At 42.5% G+C, this 18404-nt stretch overlaps 1 protein-coding gene across 2 annotated transcripts in view; it reads left to right on the top strand.

Annotated features, from left to right (window-relative positions):
• VAT1L (vesicle amine transport 1 like) overlaps positions 1-18404 on the top strand; it is a 53205-nt gene that overhangs the window by 25992 nt on the left and 8809 nt on the right. For both annotated transcript variants that reach the window (XM_079988229.1, XM_079988230.1), the window contains exon 7: positions 494-688. In XM_079988229.1, coding sequence (XP_079844355.1) covers positions 494-688 — 195 coding nt within the window. The remainder of the gene's footprint in view (positions 1-493; positions 689-18404) is intronic.

Genomic DNA, 18404 nt, shown 5'->3' with positions numbered 1-18404 from the left:
TCGGAAAAGGACTCTGAGCTCCTCTAGGGCTGGATCTAGACACATCAAAGAAGTGTTTCAGTTTAAAGCATTTTTAAACAGGGAAAACAGGTAGAGGAAAACGGGACTCCACATCGCCAATGGCACAATGTTATATTGCACATACAACACAGATAAATCACTTTTTCTTTACCAGTCTAGCTGAGTCCTAGTTCAGCCCTACCACCACTAGTGCACCAAGCACTCTTTGTTTTAACAGAATGGCTAACCTTTGCAGACTCAAAACCAGTGCACATGGGGAAATAATCCTGATTTCTTAAAATTAAATATTGCCATTTCTGGTGGTTGCCAGTTTTAGTTCCACTCAGAGTTGACCCTTTGAGGATAGCCATGTCCATTCATCTCACTGGGTCTATTCTGCCTAGAATTAACATTGGATAAAAGTTTATCGCTTTATACTTGCTTAAATAACTTACATGGGTCTGATCTTGTTGCTATTTGCTTGTCTCTCTAGTGGTGGCAAGTGGAGAAAGTGAACCCGATCAAGCTATATGAAGAAAACAAAGTCATGGCTGGATTTTCTCTCTTAAACCTGCTTTTCAAACAAGGCCGAAGTGGCCTGATTCAAAATGTAATGGACAAACTCTTAAAACTGTACAACGAGAAGAAGATCAAACCTCTCGTTGATTCACTATGGGCCCTGGAAGAGGTAGGATAATCACCTCTCTTTCATCTTACTCTGAAACTTTTTTTAAAAAAAATGCATCCCTGAATTAAGATACTTAGGCTGCAATCTTACCTAGTAATAAGATCAACTGAACACTGTGTGACTTACTTCTGAGGACACATGCATAAGATTGCATTGTTAATTATTTTTAGGAAATATGACATCTGTGCATATAATTTTGATTCCTCCAAATGAGATAGTTCGAGAACTGGCATTTTATACGTTTGCATTTATAATAAATATATGAATCTTTGGCTGGAGATGACTAGGCAGAATAATTCCGTTTTGTAGTTCCCTTTTCTGATTCTGAGCACTGATTTCTGTGAAAATGCCGCTGCTGATATGAGCTTTGACAGATTCTTACTGATTTTCATTTTGTTCAGTATAATCACAGAGACTTCATCTTGTTCAGTATTGTTGCACATGTTGGATGTTTTCACTCTGCATGTGCATTGATCTCAGTTTCACTGTGGAGGAATTGGCCTCTACAGTCACTGACGAACTCATTGTCCTGCATTCCTATGAATGAAAGAGCTGAGGCTAACAAAGGAGGGATTTAAGCAAATGCAGTCACACATACAGCGTTTTGCTTGGGGGTGAGAACCAAGATACCAGTCACAGGAAATGTGAGTTTTGAGAGAGAGGTGAAGAAAGACAGCCAAGGCCATAGCCAGAAGTGTCATGATGCAGGAGGCCTAAGGGGTTGGGGAATTTTGTTTTTTTAAAAAAATAATAATTTCTACAGCAATCGCTGCAGGACAGGCAACACACAAAATCCAGCTAGTCTGATATTCTTTACAATTACCTAATTGCATCAAATGCCAATGAAATAGCATTTAATTGTTTTCTTATTCATAGGCCAGAAAGGCAGGAACAAGTTTACCATTTAGTAAGCTATCAGGCAGCATTCTGCCTGCACATTTTCCTTATCTCTCTATTAGTAAATGAGCTAGTGCTGGGATCTATTGACCATGTGGTGCTCTAGCTAATTTCAGCCTCTTAAAGACTTCTAGATGCAGCCTAGCTCCACCAACCCAGGCTAAGCATTGGCACCTCCTGGGCATAAAGGGGTATAGGTAGGATTGCCATATTCCCCAAAGTGAAAATCCAGTCAAAGTTGTTGAGCGGCAAACATCTCCCCCCAAAAACTATGTCTTTGGGGAGCATTTTTCTAATAAAATTGCCCTAGTTGCCATATGTACGGATTTTCCTGGACATTTTTCCGATTCAGGAAACATCTGCCCAGACACCATTTTGACACTCCGATTCCCCAACATATGGCAGCCCTAGTATAGGACTTTTTTCCAGCTCACTCTTGCTTGAGCAGCAAAGTCTATGTTAGTTCTAATGTGTCTTGCATTTCTGGGCTTGCTTCTTAGTCCTCCGGTTGTCCTCCAGTCCTGCTTCCTGTGTTGCCTTCTGATTCTGTTCACTCTTCAGTCCTGACTGCTGGTTTGAACCTGCCACTTGGTTGCCATTGACTCTTGATTGCCTTTGCATGCTGGCTTCCAGTTCCTGACAGTATCAAGCCTGTTGTTTTTGAGAGGCTGCCTGTGGCATTCAAGGCACAGATAAGAGTCTCCTGTTATTGGGGTAGTGAAGGAAGCATGGATAATGAATATATAACACAGGTTCCTGTTAGTGTGACTTGCAAGCAGATGCAAAGCAGATTTCAGACTCTGCTAGAATTCACAGATTGGATTTGAAAGTAACATATAGGCCTGTAACCAGATGTTGCAGTGAGTCATCACATTGTTGTTCTTCAAGGTTCCAGCTAGCCTCAAACAGAAGCGTTGTAGTTCTGTTCATTTTTAAGGGGGAGTGTAAGCAAAGAGATATCTCTCTCATTCTGCTCCCATAAGGCCTTCCCTTGATGCAAGATCATTTGGATTTTACTGTATAGGTAAATAGCAAGGTTGTGAAGGTAGAAGGCATCTTTCCCTGCTTTCTTTCCAGTAGGGACATCACCATATGGTGCAGGAAAGAGAGTTTGTGGTTTTCCATCCAGGATACTTTGCGTAAGCTGCTAGTTCTCATTGCACTGTTTTTGATTCCCCTGCCTTGGTTTTTCCCCATTTAATTTTATTTTTTGTGTCTCTCTGTGTGTGTGCGTGCGCTTCTGCAAACTTGGAGGGTTCCCCAAGTCTGCTGCTACCTCCCTCTCGTGCATGGATGGTACAGTTTTGGCTATATAAGGTTGGCAATGGGAAACTGAATTCTCTATTGGTGTATATGACACCTTCAATTGCAGGTGGTACTCTGTGCTAAAATGAGAAATAGCATGTGCTCAGCCCTCTGGTTTACAGTATAAAAGTAAACTCACTGTTAGGGAGAAAGAGAAAGGGAAATGGGAGGCGAATCAGTTGGGAAAAGCCACAGTGAATACCAGTTACACTCATTTTTGAGGTGGTAAACCTTAGAATGGGAGAATGATCTATTTGCACAGCAAAAATGTCCACTCCTGGTATGACATTTACTTTAACCATCATGATAAGAATGAGATACTGAATTAAAGTACAGAAGACATAGATTCAGATTTTTTATCAATTTACATTTACACAACCATTACATTCGACAAGAAGGTAAAATAAATGCAAAGATAAATCCTTTTGACAGTTTAAAATCTCTGTAGTTACCTTCTGCAGAAGCTTTCCCTAGCCTTGAAGATTAAGCAATCAGTACATATTGATATTATTTTGTTATAGTTTTTATGGTTGATTTCTGTACAGCCTACACAGGACAAGCTACTGAAGGCAGATATAGATATACATATAACGGGTGTATTGATCAACTTCTTCCTTGGAATATTGAGTTTTTCTAGCCAAAATTGGAAGCATGTAAATAAAAAATTGAATTGAATGCAAGACCCATAAAACAAATCTATCCCAAACCCTGGGATCATTATATTCTTGCTGATGATTCCAAGCTGTAACATGCTTTACAAATTCCCCACTAGATCATGAGCAGTGAGTAGGTTTGATAAATGAGCTAGGCTGCAATCTCAAACAGATTGTATTTGCATACTTCTCAGGCTAGTGTCAAAATGACAGGATAGAAATCTACCAAATGTTAAATGAATGTTGCCAAACAATTGAGGAGGGACACGGACGCTGCCATATATGACTACCAACACAGCTTGTCTTAGCACTATTTACATATTTAAAAGGAGATTGTTGCCCTACCCTGAATCCCCACTTGACATCATTGTTGCCACCATTGAGCAAGTAGGTAATGTCCAATGCTAGTCATACTCTGAATAGACCCATTGAAATGAAGGAGATTAATAAATAAATTTACTCCCATTAGTCTACTCTGAGTAAAATTTAAGTGCAACCCTGCATGTTGTCACAGGGATAATTTTTTCAACACTAAGAACCGCATCCACACCATATATTTAAAGCACTATTATACCACTTTAGGCAGTCGTGGATTTCCCCCAAATAATCCTGGGTATTGTAGCTTGTTAAGAGTGCTGAAAGTTGTTAGGAGATCACTACAGAGCTGAAATCCTCAGAATTCCCTGGAAAGAGAGGTTGGTTGTTGAACAAAGACAGTTAAAGTTGTATAATAGTGCTTTAAATATATGGTGCAGATGTGGACTATGAATGCACATGCAGCGTCATTAAAAATAGGGATTGGAAGAGTGGTTGAAACAGCAGCGGCAGATATGGTGCAAAAAATGAGTGGTGAATTTACATCTAAAACAAGCCGGAGGGACAACAGACTATGAATGGATTTTCTTGTGATCAACTTAGTCAGAAGGTTTGCATGCTAAGGGTGATTTTAAAAACTGCTATCCACTATGACATTGGGTTCTTTCATTAGAGTTGCCACTGATACTTGATAATCAACAGCCTTGCGTCCAGGTCTAGGTTGCAGGGTTTGGACTGCTTCCTGAAAAACATGATACGTGTTACAGGGGCCTTGAGTAGAAGGAGTTTCTCAAAATAAAGTGGAGACATTTTGCCCAAGGAGAGAGCTCTGCTTGTGCAAGGTTGCGATTGTGAGCAGTTCTCCCACTTCCTCAACATCTTCATGCCTCATTCCAGACTCCTCAGGCAGACCCACTGACCCTTTAGAGAAGATTTCCATGTGGTACATGGGACTCTGAAGAGAAAGGTACTGGAAATTCTCCCTCCACAAGTTCCCTTCACCTTGCCACAACTGTGACAACATTCACAGTTTCTGCTGAATGGGAGTCTCAGTCTCATTAGGTAACTAAGCAGGAAGAAATAGCTGCTGTTGATTTTGTGCAGGGGTCTGTCTTGAGCAGTGGTGCCTTTCAACCGACTAGGGGCATTCTTGTTCATAGAATCATAGAATCATAGAATCATAGAATCATAGAGTTGGAAGAGACCACAAGGGCCATCAAGTCCAACCCCCTGCCAAGCAGGAAACACCATCAGAGCACTCCTGACATATGATTGTCAAGCCTCTGCTTAAAGACCTCCAAAGAAGGAGACTCCACCACACTCCTAGGCAGCAAATTCCACTGTTGAACAGCTCTTACTGTCAGGAAGTTCTTCCTAATGTTTAGGTGGAATCTTCTTTCTTGTAGTTTGGATCCATTGCTCCGTGTCCACTTCTCTGTAGCAGCAGAAAACAGCCTTTCTCCCTCCTCTATGTGACATCCTTTTATATATTTGAACATGGCTATCATATCACCCCTTAACCTCCTCTTCTCCAGGCTAAACATGCCCAGCTCCCTTAGCCGTTCCTCATAAGGCATCGTTTCCAGGCCTTTGACCATTTTGGTTGCCCTCCTCTGGACAACCAACCAGCCAACCAGCCATGCCTCCCCTTCAAGCACCGATCACTCCAGTAGTGGTGACTGTAGTGGGATGACCCACCTGATACTGACACCAGTGCTGCTTAGCTGGATGAGTCTGGGCAGAGCTGCAAGGTCAGAGTTGCATGGGCGCATCCGTGGCAAAGCTTAATTGACAGCAGAAATCCCACTTCCTTGCCCAGTCCAAAGGACAGCCCCACTTGCCACGCTGAAGTTGTGCCCATCCCATTCCCATATAATGAGGCCCAAGGGGTTCCCTCCCTTGTTGAATCATCTTAGCTTGCTTAGCTATACACAGCACTTGTTGTACCTTTGAACCTTCTTTTGCCTATGTACCATGCTGATTTGAGATTTAAAGATTTTGATAGAAACCATACTCCAAATTCAAGTTCTTCATCTTCCAGCAACAGGGAAAACTGTTGACTTGAGCAAGGACCAGGCAAGGTCCTATGCACAAATGCAGATTCCAGCGCACTAGTACAGAGAAGGACACAGGGTTGTATCCAACTAAGTTCTACTCAGAGTAGTCCCACTGAAATTAATGGACCTAGGTTAGCAATGTCCATTAATTTCAATGGAAATACTCTGGGTAGAACTAACATTGGTTACAACCCAGGAAGCTCTTAGGCATGAAAGATATAGAACATGAGCAAGCATGGGTCAAATACAGAGCTTTCAGGACCTTAGATAAGTCACTGAACCCCCGTCCAATCTCTTCTCTGCTCCAAGGATACCCATCATGTGGCTTTGGACTACATCATATGCTTTGGACTACAACTCCCATTATCACTAGCCATGCTGTTGGGGTTGATGGGAGTTGTGGTTTAAAACATCTGGAGGGAATCACATTGGTGACTCTACAAACTGAACTCTTTTATATCTCCTGGCCCTGACAATCCCTGCTGAGCTTTGTCCATCTCCAAGAGTGGGAAGTCCAGGCCTAGGTCCTGGACCTAAGCACCCCGTTAGGTAACAATTTCCAACTCGAACACTGCTTCTGTTGGTGATCAAAATCTGGGGAGCATGAAGTTTCTAATGAGGAGGGGCCTGGTAGCTCTGTCAAGTCAAGCTCAGGCAGTGCTGTTCTGGGCAGGCTGTCTTTCATTCAGGGGCTTTGGTTTTCAAGGGCCCCTGGTTGTCAACTTCTGGCTTACTTACAGGGTTTGATGCCAAATGCTGGTGCTGGCTGTTCCATGTCTGTGGCTGAGACTTGGCTGCTGGCCAACGTCCAAGTCAAACCAATTCCAGTGCTGCAAGCTGGTCGCCAGGCATCTTTTTGCCTGCTGGAACATGGACAAATATCACATCTATCAAATGGCAAGGAATAATCTTCTTCCATCAGTGGTAGTGGGGGTGGACCAATAACTATATTCATTTGCATTGATTACAGTAGTGGATATTAATTCAATATATCGGCTGCATCATCACAATAAAGTTTATACCATCAAGCCAAATGTTAGAAATAGAAAAGCAATTGCATTAATTGGAGCATTTCTTTTCCAAGGTGCACCTCATCTAGAGCTGAATTATGGTAATATAATGCACTCTTCTGTCACTCCTGATATTTCCATGACAGCATTTCCTTTCTCATGCAAATGCATTTATGGATGGGAAAATGCCAGAGAGAGTGGTGCGCTGGCATCATGTTTTGTCATTTGCCTTGCAGTACTTTACATTCTGCTTGTCATGATACCTCTACTGAGTAAACCACTGATGCTCAAGGTCTACTAATATGTTTAACTGGTAGATCAATGTTGTCTCTCTCTGTACAAGATAGTCATAATAAATTAAGCCTCTTTCAGAAAGCTGGCAACTGAACTGCCCTATAAGTTTAGCATGTTGTGCTGGCAGAACTTTGATGAAGAAAAGAAGAGAAGGACTAAACTAAGAAGAGGCAGAGAGCAAACCAACAAAAAATCAGTTACAGAAATGAATTTTAGCATCTCCACAAAGAGCAAATTGTCTGCTAGATTCCAAGAAAGCGATACATGCACTTGGCTTGAAGCATCAGTAGCAATTAACAATAATGAGCTTCACTTCTAAATAAATGAGAACAGACCTGGTGGGAGATGCTTCCATCTAAACAGTCTGGCAAAGGCTGTGTTCCCTAAATAACCTTAGGTGAACTGACACATTCCAAATGATCAGAAGCCAGTTTTTAGTGATATCCCCTTTGAGAAGAGGATAAAGCCAGGATGGATGTACTCCTGAATAGAATGGTGCTGTGTGTAGATGAATGTTCAGTAGCTGGTTACCCCTGTACAAAGCCTGGCACTTTGGAGTGTCATCTAAGCTTCCCTGCACAGGAAAATGAGGGGGGTGGCTAAGCAACAACCATGGAAATAGGACTTGGCAACAGGTCATCTTGGAGTGAGAGTAAAGTTGCTTCAGGGCCTTGCCAAACCTGTAGCCAAAACTGAGTTAAGGACTCACTACACTGAGTCTGCAAGATGGCACCCTGGCATGAAACAAGTCTGATCTTCTTTAACATATTTAGTTACCGATAGAGGTATAGTCTTATAGCAAGTGTAGAAGTGAAAATGTTAGCATCCTGATGCAGGAGTTCTATATAGGATGGCATAACCCCAGAGACACTGTGTCCCTCCCTAGCTGCAATGTACAGGTAACTCGCTGATTACGTGCATTTAACTTGTGCGCATTCGGCTTTACACGCTTTGTAGTAATAATTATAATGATAATAGTCCTAGACGTATTGTAATTCCTTTGCCTTCACTCTATTCAGACCCAAGATATTTCCCTTCTCTCCCCAACCCCATATCCCTAAATTGCAGCATGCAAAGAAAAACACACTACCCTTTTAAACTGAAAATGCAGTTCCTTATGCCAGGTTGAAAAAAGCCTCACCTTCCAAAATATCATCTTTCTACATACCAGGTTACTCATTTCTCTCTCTGCCCCCCTTTCAAAGGGAATTCCAATGAGAGACAGGTGGTCCCATGGGTGCAAGCCACCTTACGTCTGGGCTTGACTCACTTGTGGGTCCTGATTCATCAGTTGAAGATCATGGTTGTGACTGAAAGACTGTAAACAAAACAGTGTCAGGAACTTTTTTTTTTACATATTTATAGGCTAATGGGGAAACTTGAGAGTTTGCACTCCAATTGTGGGACTGTGCAGCTTCGTTTAAATAGCTAAAATTGGTCCCTGAGAGTCCAGGTTTGCCTTCACTAGCAGTTTTTGGTCCTTTTTAAAGAAAATTCTTCATTTCTGGCCTGTTTTTATATTGGCTACCATGGCAACAGACCATTCAGGGGGAAAGGCGTCCTTCTGTACTGAAAGAAAAAGCAAAGGAAAGTGTAGCTACTGTGCAGGGCCAACCCAAGCCTTTTTGCTGCCTGAGGCAATGATAGCACATTACTCATTCCATGTACTAACCCAACCAAATAGGCAGCTAAATCTTAGTAGGGTGTGACAGTGCCCTCCACTGCTCCTGAGAGCAGCAGCCTAGTTTAGAAGAAGGCAAGCCATTCTATATGGCACACACAGCTCTGCCCCCTATCACTTACCTCAGTATCTGCTGCCTGAAGCAGCCGCCTTAGTCTACCTAATGGTAGGGCCAGCCCTGTTGGTGTGGACAGGGCACCTGAAAACAAACATACTTCATTGTAAAGGCAAAAAAAATGACACAGCTGTCTTTTTAGCCCCTCCTGGTGCTGTACAGCTTTAGAATACAAATGCAGGAAGTATCCTATGCCCCAAAAGACCCTATTTACCAGGGATGTGTCTGGTAAATATTTGGTCCTATTTTGCAACTGTTTTGTAAGCTTCTTCAAGGATGTCTTGTTATGTTTAAAATGTTGCATGCCTAGAGGTTATCCAATTTAGGGTTCCTTCAATCTCTGGGCGGCACACTAGTAAAGAAGAAATAATAGCCATTTCTTACCAGCTTCTCTCCAGGCTAGTTTATACACACGCTTGCACACCTCTCTATCCTTCATCCAGTCAAGCACAAAGCATTGTCAGAGTTCAAGGACAGTCTGGCAAGAACACTCAAGGAGGATGAGAAGCAATGCCAGTGCAGGGTGAAGCTGGGGATAGAGGTTGGGGTTGGGGTGTGGCATTAGGAGAGTCCTAGGGCTAAATAGAGAGACCCAGAGATTTGCATTTGGACCCAAGATGAGGTTCCCTACCCATGTTTAATGTGGCATTCACATGAAGGACTAGTCTGGTCCTTAGTAAAGGGTAGGGGCACCTTTACTTTACTATGCATGCGTATAAATGCATTCTAGTCCAGCACTCTGTCATCCAGTGGCCAATCAGATGCTTATGAGAAGTCCACAAGCAGGACTTGCATGCAGCAATGCTCTCCCTGTTTGCAATTCTCAGAAGGTATGCAGAGACATACTGCCTCTGACTGTGGAGGCAGAACGTAGCCACTAATAGCCTTATCATCAATGAATTTATCTAATCTTCTCTCAAAGCCTTCCAAGTCAGTGGTCATCACTACAGAGTCACTTCTCACACTTTCCTTTAGGTTGCAAGCCTGCAACAGGGCCCTTGGCCTTTTAAACATTCTATGCAGTTCCTTGTGACATCAAGTGTTTGTGATTTATTTATTTTAAACTCTAAACCATCATGCCCCTCATCTGGACCGAGGAATGCCCTAAGCACCTATATTTTACTAAGTTAACATTGTAGCTCTGATAAACCAGAAAAATCAACAGTGATAATGAAAACTATTAGGGGTGATGGCTCCACTGAAAGGTTACAATATTGAAGGTGTTGCTTAAGAGCTATCCGTGCTAAAATATGTCATACCTGGAGATGCCTGGCATTGAACCTGCGACCTTCCACATGCAAGTAGGTGCACTACCACTGAGCTACATACCTTCCCACCCTTGCCTGGAGCATCTTTACATGCAGAGCCCCCCTTTATATGCACCCAATGTGCAGTCACCAGAGGCAGGGGGGAATGGTGGTTAGTGATCCCACTCTCCTATGTGTGTTCAGTGAATGCATAGGAGCTGCAAATACACCCTATGGTGACTGATAGTGCACCTCTGAATGCAAAATAGACACATTTTTGTCTGGATTTATCCTGTCATAAATCTGGGCAAGATCTGCATCAGTTACCTCTGCCATTTGTGTTGCCAAAGTAACTCTGACGCTAAAAGCTTGTATTTGTAGACCACATGACCTGTAACCATGGAGATCTCATCCCTGTGATTCGTCACAACGTGATTTAGCTGCTTGTTCCTTAGCAGCACCGGGGCAAGGCAGATGGGGAAAGGAATTAATTAGAGACGGGGAATTTATCTTTTTGCAGTGTAACTGACCAGTGGCTTAAATCTGTCCTCCAATGATGCTCAACTTGTATGAGTAGAAAAAGCTACACACAATCCATCAAGGTTCTATAACAGAAACAGCATGAGCTAGGGACTGGAGGATACTGCTAATATCCAGTTGGGGTGTGTTAAACACGACAAGGGTTTGACCTAGGAATATGCGAAACTCCATTTAGAAATGTCCTCTGTGATGCTTTACATACAGCTGTGGAGCATGCCAGGGGCAAGAAGCGCTGGGAAAACCATTGCAGAGGTGAGGGGCAAGGAACACTGGGAAATTAGCAGTGTGTTTGTTTGTTTGTTTGTTTGTTTGTTTGTTTAGTGCCATCACCACAGTACTTCAGAGCTCAAGAAAGCAGCTCCTTGCCACAAGGAGCTTACCATCTAAGAATTGGTATAGGAAAAACAATATGAGAAAGAAGGCAGGGGTAAATAAGGAAGCAATATGTATTTGTTTCAACCCATCTGTTGAGCATTCATTCTGATTTTGTTGCAGGAAGGTTAGATGTCATTGCATCAAAATGAGCAGTATCCTACACTTTTCAATGCATTCTCCCATCACTTTCCTTATCACAAAAAGTCCCATCATTTGGGGAAGCAAGTTTATTGCACATGAACTCCCAATCCACTATCACTGATAGCAACCTGGATTTGCCGTACCCAAAACAATGCCCTCAGTCTGGAAGCACCCTCAGTTGCCCATGCTTAGGCTTCTCGACTGGCTGGATCACAATAAGGCATGAGAGATGGGCGATTGTGCAAAGGCTTTGTGGGTTTTGAAGAGGGGTGTGAAGGAAGGAGACAGTTCCAAGCATGCAATAGCAAAGGAGTACTTCTTTTGAAGAAGTAGGAATCCTTCAGATGGTAGAGGGTGGTGGAGCTGGAGCAGCAAAGATCATGAGACAGATGCCAGAGAAGGGAGGAGAGAATGAAGACCTCTCTTTCCCTTTCTCCATTCCCCTGTTGCTAATGATAGACCAGCAGCAAAGGTATGTGGGTGAGAAAAGGCTGTAGTTTAGACAGGCAGGAACTCTCTTGTTTTAACTTATGGTATGTAAGACTCTTTGGGAGTCTTTTTGGCTAAAAAGCAGGGTACAAAAGCAATAAGTAAATAAATAGTACTGGGCTATCTCCAACAACTGCAGAGATGGAGGCTGAGGGATAGGGGCTTACCTAGTGTGATTGTGGCAAATAGCTCATACTCTTTGCTGCTACACTGCCACCAGACAGGTAGTGTGGTGCAGTGGTTAGTGTCAGTCTAGGCTGGGTTCAGATCTCCACAAAGCTTACTGGGTGACTTTGGGTTCAGTCACCCTATCTCTGCCAAAAGTACTACATAGGGTGACTGCAAAGATAAAAGTTAGCAGTGGTTGTAATAAAAGTTAGGGAAATTGTGGAATAAAAATGCAGTAAATAGTACCCACTCTCTTATACCAGGTTCTGCATTTTCTGCTCACACAGAAGCCAAATAGTCATTGATTATTATGCAGCAGTTCATCAGGAGTAGGAGAATTCCCTACAGTGCACATTTCTTAGATCCAGCAGAGCAAGAAAAGGAGGTCCGTATCTCCATGTCTGCAGAATACAATAGTCTCCTTAACTTAGGTGGAGAAAATTTTAAACAGCACAGTAGATAATGTTGCATTAAACGCAGGTGTCAGCGTTGGTTTTAAAATGCAACCAGCTCTGGAGATATGAAAGCAACCAGTATTGCTGGAACAGGGCCTAATGACCAGATGTTACATTATATGTGAGACTACCATGTTATCCACCAGTGTGGGTGAAATGCTTCTTTCTTCCCTTTGGTATGATGTGATGCAGTAATGATTCATTCGGTGTTGTGGCTGTGTTTTCTGCTACATTTGACTATGAGTTTCTTTCCATACGCTTCTGAAGATCTATCAAACCATGCACGAATGCTTGTGTTTACTAAAAAGCAGCTACAGAGGCAGGGAGCTATCTGACCAAGCATTGGTAGAGGGCATTGATCCAGTTACTGTCAGTGAGCTGCAAAGCAGAAGGCATGCAGACATAATATAGGTGCCTGTATCTTTCCCCCTCGATGACTAATAACAAGACTTCCCAGGTGAGCAGATGGATGGGGGACCATGGAAAAGATTGGCAACTCTTGCCACCTCTATATTATGGCCTTGATCTAACTCATGGTCAGAATACAGCCTGACAAAGACCCCTATGTAGATCTATTATGAAGAAGAGGCAAGGTCCCCACAGAGAATCCCAGTACAACTGGGACCTAGAAAGGCCCCTTATACTCCTTAGGCAGCCCAAAATACCTAGCAACAATGGAAGCTGCTCTATATTGAGTCAGACTACTGGCCCATCTAGCTCAGTAGTGTCTACACCAGAGGTGGGGGAACTTTTTTTTTCTGTTTTTTTATAATAATATTTATTAAATTTTTAATAAGAAAAGGGTTACAAAACAGTAAAAAAAGATACAAAAAAAAATACAAAAACCAAAATTAAGCATAAAAATAAAAGATAAAAAATAAAAATCCCTCTTTCTGATATCTTACCACTCATTTACTTGTTTTCATGACTTCCTCACACCTCCCTTTTTTGTATTCCATTTAAAAATTTGTTCAGCAAATTCATACCCTCTTAGTTTACCCTTAATTATTTAACCTCACATATTATAACTTCAAATTTTCATCTAATATCAATCCACCCTTACATATTCTTGTTTTACCTTATTACTAGAACCACTTCGTTTCATTCCAATGTCATTAACATTCAATAATTTTACAGTGTTTCTGTAGATAGATTTTAAATTTCTTCCAGTCTTCTTCCACCAACTCTTCTCCCTGGTCTCTGATTCTGCCAGTCATTTCCGCCAATTCCATGTAGTCCATTACTTGCATCTGCCATTCTTCCAAGGTGGGTAGGTCTTGTGTCTTCCAATGCTTTGCAATGAGTATTCTTGCTGCTGCTGTAGTGTACATAAAAAAAGTTCTATCCTTCTTTGGCACCAATTGGCCAACCATGCCCAGGAGAAAAGCCTCTGGTTTCTTCAAGAAAGTATATTTAAATACCTTTTTCATTTCATTATAGATCATCTTCCAGAAAGCCTTAATCCTTAGGCACATCCACCAAAGGTGAAAGAATGTACCTTCAGTCTCTTTACACTTCCAACATTTATTATCGGGCAAATGATAGATTTTTGCGAGCTTGACTGGAGTCATGTACCACCTATATATCATTTTCATAATATTCTCTCTTAAGGCATTACATGCCGTAAATTTCATACCTGTGGTCCACAACTTTTCCCAGTCAGTAAACATAATGTCATGTCCGATATCTTGTGCCCATTTTATCATAGCAGATTTTACCGTTTCATCCTCAGTATTCCATTTCAATAGCAAGTTATACATTCTATATAGTATCTTAGCTTTTGGGTTCTAACAGTTCTGTTTCTAATTTTGATTTTTCCACCTGGAAGCCAATTTTTTTATCTAAATTATAGGCCTCCCTTATTTGAAAATAATGAAGCCAGTCTCGCACTTTATCCTTAAGTTTCTCAAAACTCTGCAATTTCAATTTGTCACCCTCCTGTTCCAAAATCTCCCAATATTTTGGCCAGTTGGCCTCCATATTGAGTTTTTTCAGAGCCTTCGCTTCCATAGGTGATAGCCACCTTGGGGTTTTATTTTCCAGAGGTGGGGGAACTTTGGCCCTCTAGATGTTGTTGTGTTGTTGGACTGCAACTCCCATCATCCTTGACCAGCATGCTGCCTGGGTCTGATGGGAGTTGGGACCTACCAACATTTGAAGGGCCACATGTTCCCCATCTGTGGTCTACACTCACTGGCAATGGCAATCCATGATTTCAGAGAGGTGATGTTCCCAGCTCTACCTACAGATGCTGAGGATTGAATGCTTCCTCTGTGGAACCACATCCTTAGTGCAATGGTATTATGGACAGAAATTTCACAAACTGCTCTTCCCTTTTCCCACTTCTATATGCAGCATATAAACCAGCTGTAAGAAATGCAAGTAATGCCTCCAATTGTAATGTGGCACGTGAACCAGTCCTGAGAGGGCAGTACTTTGCAAACTGAGAAATGAAACACAAGGCAATTAAGTGTTATTGTATCCCACTTGAGTCAGAACTCCTTAAACATTTACTCGGTGCATATGGGGGCTGGTAAATTGTTTCATTTAGACACTAATGACTTCGTGCTTTTAGAGAAATTCCAAATGAGCCTGAAGATTGGAAATGGTGGATGGGAGTCTCAGCAGTCTTTATTCAGCTGAGCAATAGAGGTGGCAAAGTACACTGGGGGAAAGGAAAGGGTTGGACTGGAAGGATTCACCAAGCTGCTTTCTGTTCTTGAGTCCAGACCAGCTTCATTTTACTGGCACCTTCATTGCTTATCTCAATGCTGATTTGTTCCTTCTGGACCACTTATCCCCACTTGGCCTTGAAGCTCACTGGGTGACCTTGGGCCAGTCACTGCCTCTCAGCCAAACTGACATCACAGGGTTGTTATGAGGATTAAATGAGGAGGGGAGAAACCATGTTCTTGGAAGAAAAAAGCAGGATATAAATGCAATAAACATATAAAATAAATCATTTATACAGGTATTTCATAAAATAACTGCTTGATATACATGGTTTGATTGTAAAAAACAAACAAACCTAAAAGTGGTTAAAAATAGCTAACTAACACACCTTTTAGCAACTGGTATTGTGTTCACAGGGTCTAAAAGCAGGAAGGGGGGCAGGCATATGCCTGCAACCCCCAGCCCTACACGGATGTGCCAGGGATTGAAATTGGGGCCTTTGGCATACAAACCAGCTTCTCTTCTACTGAGCTGTAGCCCTTAAGTAAGGTGGTCTGTTGTAAAAGAGGACAGGGTCCTTGCAATTTTAAGTTATGTAAAGAAATAGTAATAATAATAAATTAAATAAATAAATGTTACAGAAGCAAGAGCAAAGAGCCTGCACAGCAGAGGGGACAGCAATGCTTTGCACCAAATATTTTCATGCCTTTTCAGTATTTTTATTTGGCATATATGTTGCTCACAGTCAAGAGAAAAGCAGGGGGAGTCAACATGGTGCCCTTCAATGGCCAGGGATGATTAGATTTTCTGTCCAAAAACAGCTGGACTTCCCCTGGAGTAAAGTAACCAAAATGAACACTTGTAGATTACACTGCTTTTTCAAAATAGAGACACAGAGAAAGAGTACTGGACATATCCAAAAGTGGGTCTTTAAACTTGGCTAATTCTTTTGCTGCTCTCTACAACAAAACTATTTTTCTGTCCCCTAGAAATCTGATACAGCTCCATCTATGCATAGAATTTCTTTTTTACAGTTCTCTCCTAACTCCCTCCATCTGCATTCAATACACAGAGCAGCCTTATTTTTACATATTAAAAATTGGAATCATATTGTTTTCTTTCCCAGCACCTGTTGCTCAAATTATGGAGAATTTGCCTATAAGCACACCTTGAGCTTTTCCCCAGAGGGTTAAACCTGATACTGTGTACGAGAGAAAAATGCAAGGGAAGCTTATTTCCTTCCACTGAGCATGAGATATGGGCATGCAGCAACTACTTTAATCACCATTTTTTGGCTGCCAGCCCAAAACCACATATTTGTGAGTAGTCCATTACTTTTCTTTTTCTTTTGGCAAAGAAATAGATCCAGGATTTGGGTGATAAGTCTCACCTAGCAGTCTAACATGCTTGCTCAGTCATTCAGATCTGGAACTATTTCCAGCTTTGGTACAGAAAACCCTTATAGTTTGCTAAGAAATTCTAAATGGCTTTATTTGCTGTCAAAAAGCTTGCAAAATAAGTGATTGGCAAGGATCCCTTGCTAAAGTATTAGTGGTCCAGTGAGGATGTGGTGTAGCAGTGTGAGGCAAATGATAGAGACTTGAACTTGTACACTCCATTCCTGGTGTAGCTGCAAGAAGAAATTTTTTTACTTCCAGTTTCCATTTACCACATCTTACATTATTTGTACCCAACAAACTGTGGTTAATCTTAACACTGGTTTGTTTGAAACAAGCAAACTTCAAACCATGGGTTAGGAAGATGGCTTGTTTTAGCAATTGGGATCCTCTTAAGGAAGGGTCCTGCTTGTGTGCAGGGCTTGAAGGACCCCTCTATGCCCGGCTCTTTCTTCCATTGGTCCTGCAATTGTGCCACCTCTAGGCAGCCAATCAGGCCGCTTGGCGCGATCGTGAGGGATATAAATCGGCAGCGGGACACGTCATGCTCACTTACTTCCCACTGCTGAAGACCCACCCTCCCGCCCTCTTCTGTGTCGGTGGCCTGGCCTTGCTTGGGACTTTGGTTGGTCGCCTGTTTTGCGGCAGGGGCCTGGTAGGAATTTCTCCACTTGGCAAATTGGCACTGGCCATTTGGTTTTCGCCTACCTCCCAGCAATTGTCACAACTTTGTAAGGTTTGGCGGTTAGGCATTGACTCTATGGGGGATGTGGGAGGCGAGGTGCGGCCATTACCTGCCCCTCCATGAAAAAGGGTATTCCATTAAAGGAATCCAGAGGTCCTGGATCTCGTCCGAAGTCCACTTGAGGGGCTAGGGCCATGCCAGGACCATGGGAACATTGGGGCGAGCTTCCGTTGATCTACATCGATGTAGCTCCCTCGTTTGGTTACCTTCTAGACTCCCTGCGAGGCGGGCAGGAGTCAGTTATAGTTCGTCAATGCCTAAGCCAATACCGCTCACTTTGTGTAATTCAATAAAGTTGTGGCCTAAATTTTGCCCAGCAACCTTAATCTTAAATATGTATCTGTGTGAATTCTTTTACGGGGGCGTGTCCTGAGGCCCTCGAGATGCAAACCATGTTTAAGTTTATGATATTACGTATTGTATCTTTTTCTGTGCTGTAAGTCGCTTGGAGACCTTCAGGTGACAAGCAACTAATAAGTTTAAGAAATAACTAAAAGAAATTTAGTGAGGTACTTTTCAAAAGCTTTTTGTTATTCTTAAGTACACAGTACACATGCTGCTTTCACTTCAGCGAGACTTGTTCTATATGCTTGGTAATTCTATCTTAAATCTATCTTAAATCATACTTTCCACCAATTTCCCCAGAACATACATTAAGCTAAAAGGTAAAAGGTAAAGGTACTCCTGCCCATACGGGCCAGTCTTGACAGACTCTGGGGTTGTGCGCCCATCTCACTTAAGAGGCCAGGGGCCAGTGCTGTCCGGAGACACTTCCGGGTCACGTGGCCAGCGTGACATTGCTGCTCTGGCGAGCCAGAGCCGCACACGGAAACACCGTTTACCTTCCCGCTGGTAAGCGGTCCCTATTTATCTACTTGCACCCGGGGGTGCTTTCGAACTGCTAGGTTGGCAGCCGCTGGGACCGAGCAGCGGGAGCGCACCCCGCCGCGGGGATTCGAACCGCCGACCTTTCGATCGGCAAGCCCTAGGCGCTGAGGCTTTTACCCACAGCGCCACCCGCGTCCTAACATTAAGCTAACCAGTCTGTAATTTCCCAGATCTCTTTTTATAAAAAAAGTTTTATGGCCCTCAGAAACAGAGACTTATATTAGGAAGGAGTTGTGTATTTTCATCATAAGATTAGCAATTTCACATTTGA

Source organism: Podarcis cretensis (genome assembly GCF_951804945.1).
Source record: "Podarcis cretensis genome assembly, chromosome: 8".
In the NCBI taxonomy this organism is placed as follows: domain Eukaryota; kingdom Metazoa; phylum Chordata; class Lepidosauria; order Squamata; family Lacertidae; genus Podarcis; species Podarcis cretensis.
This window is presented reverse-complemented; position numbering and strand designations above follow the sequence as displayed.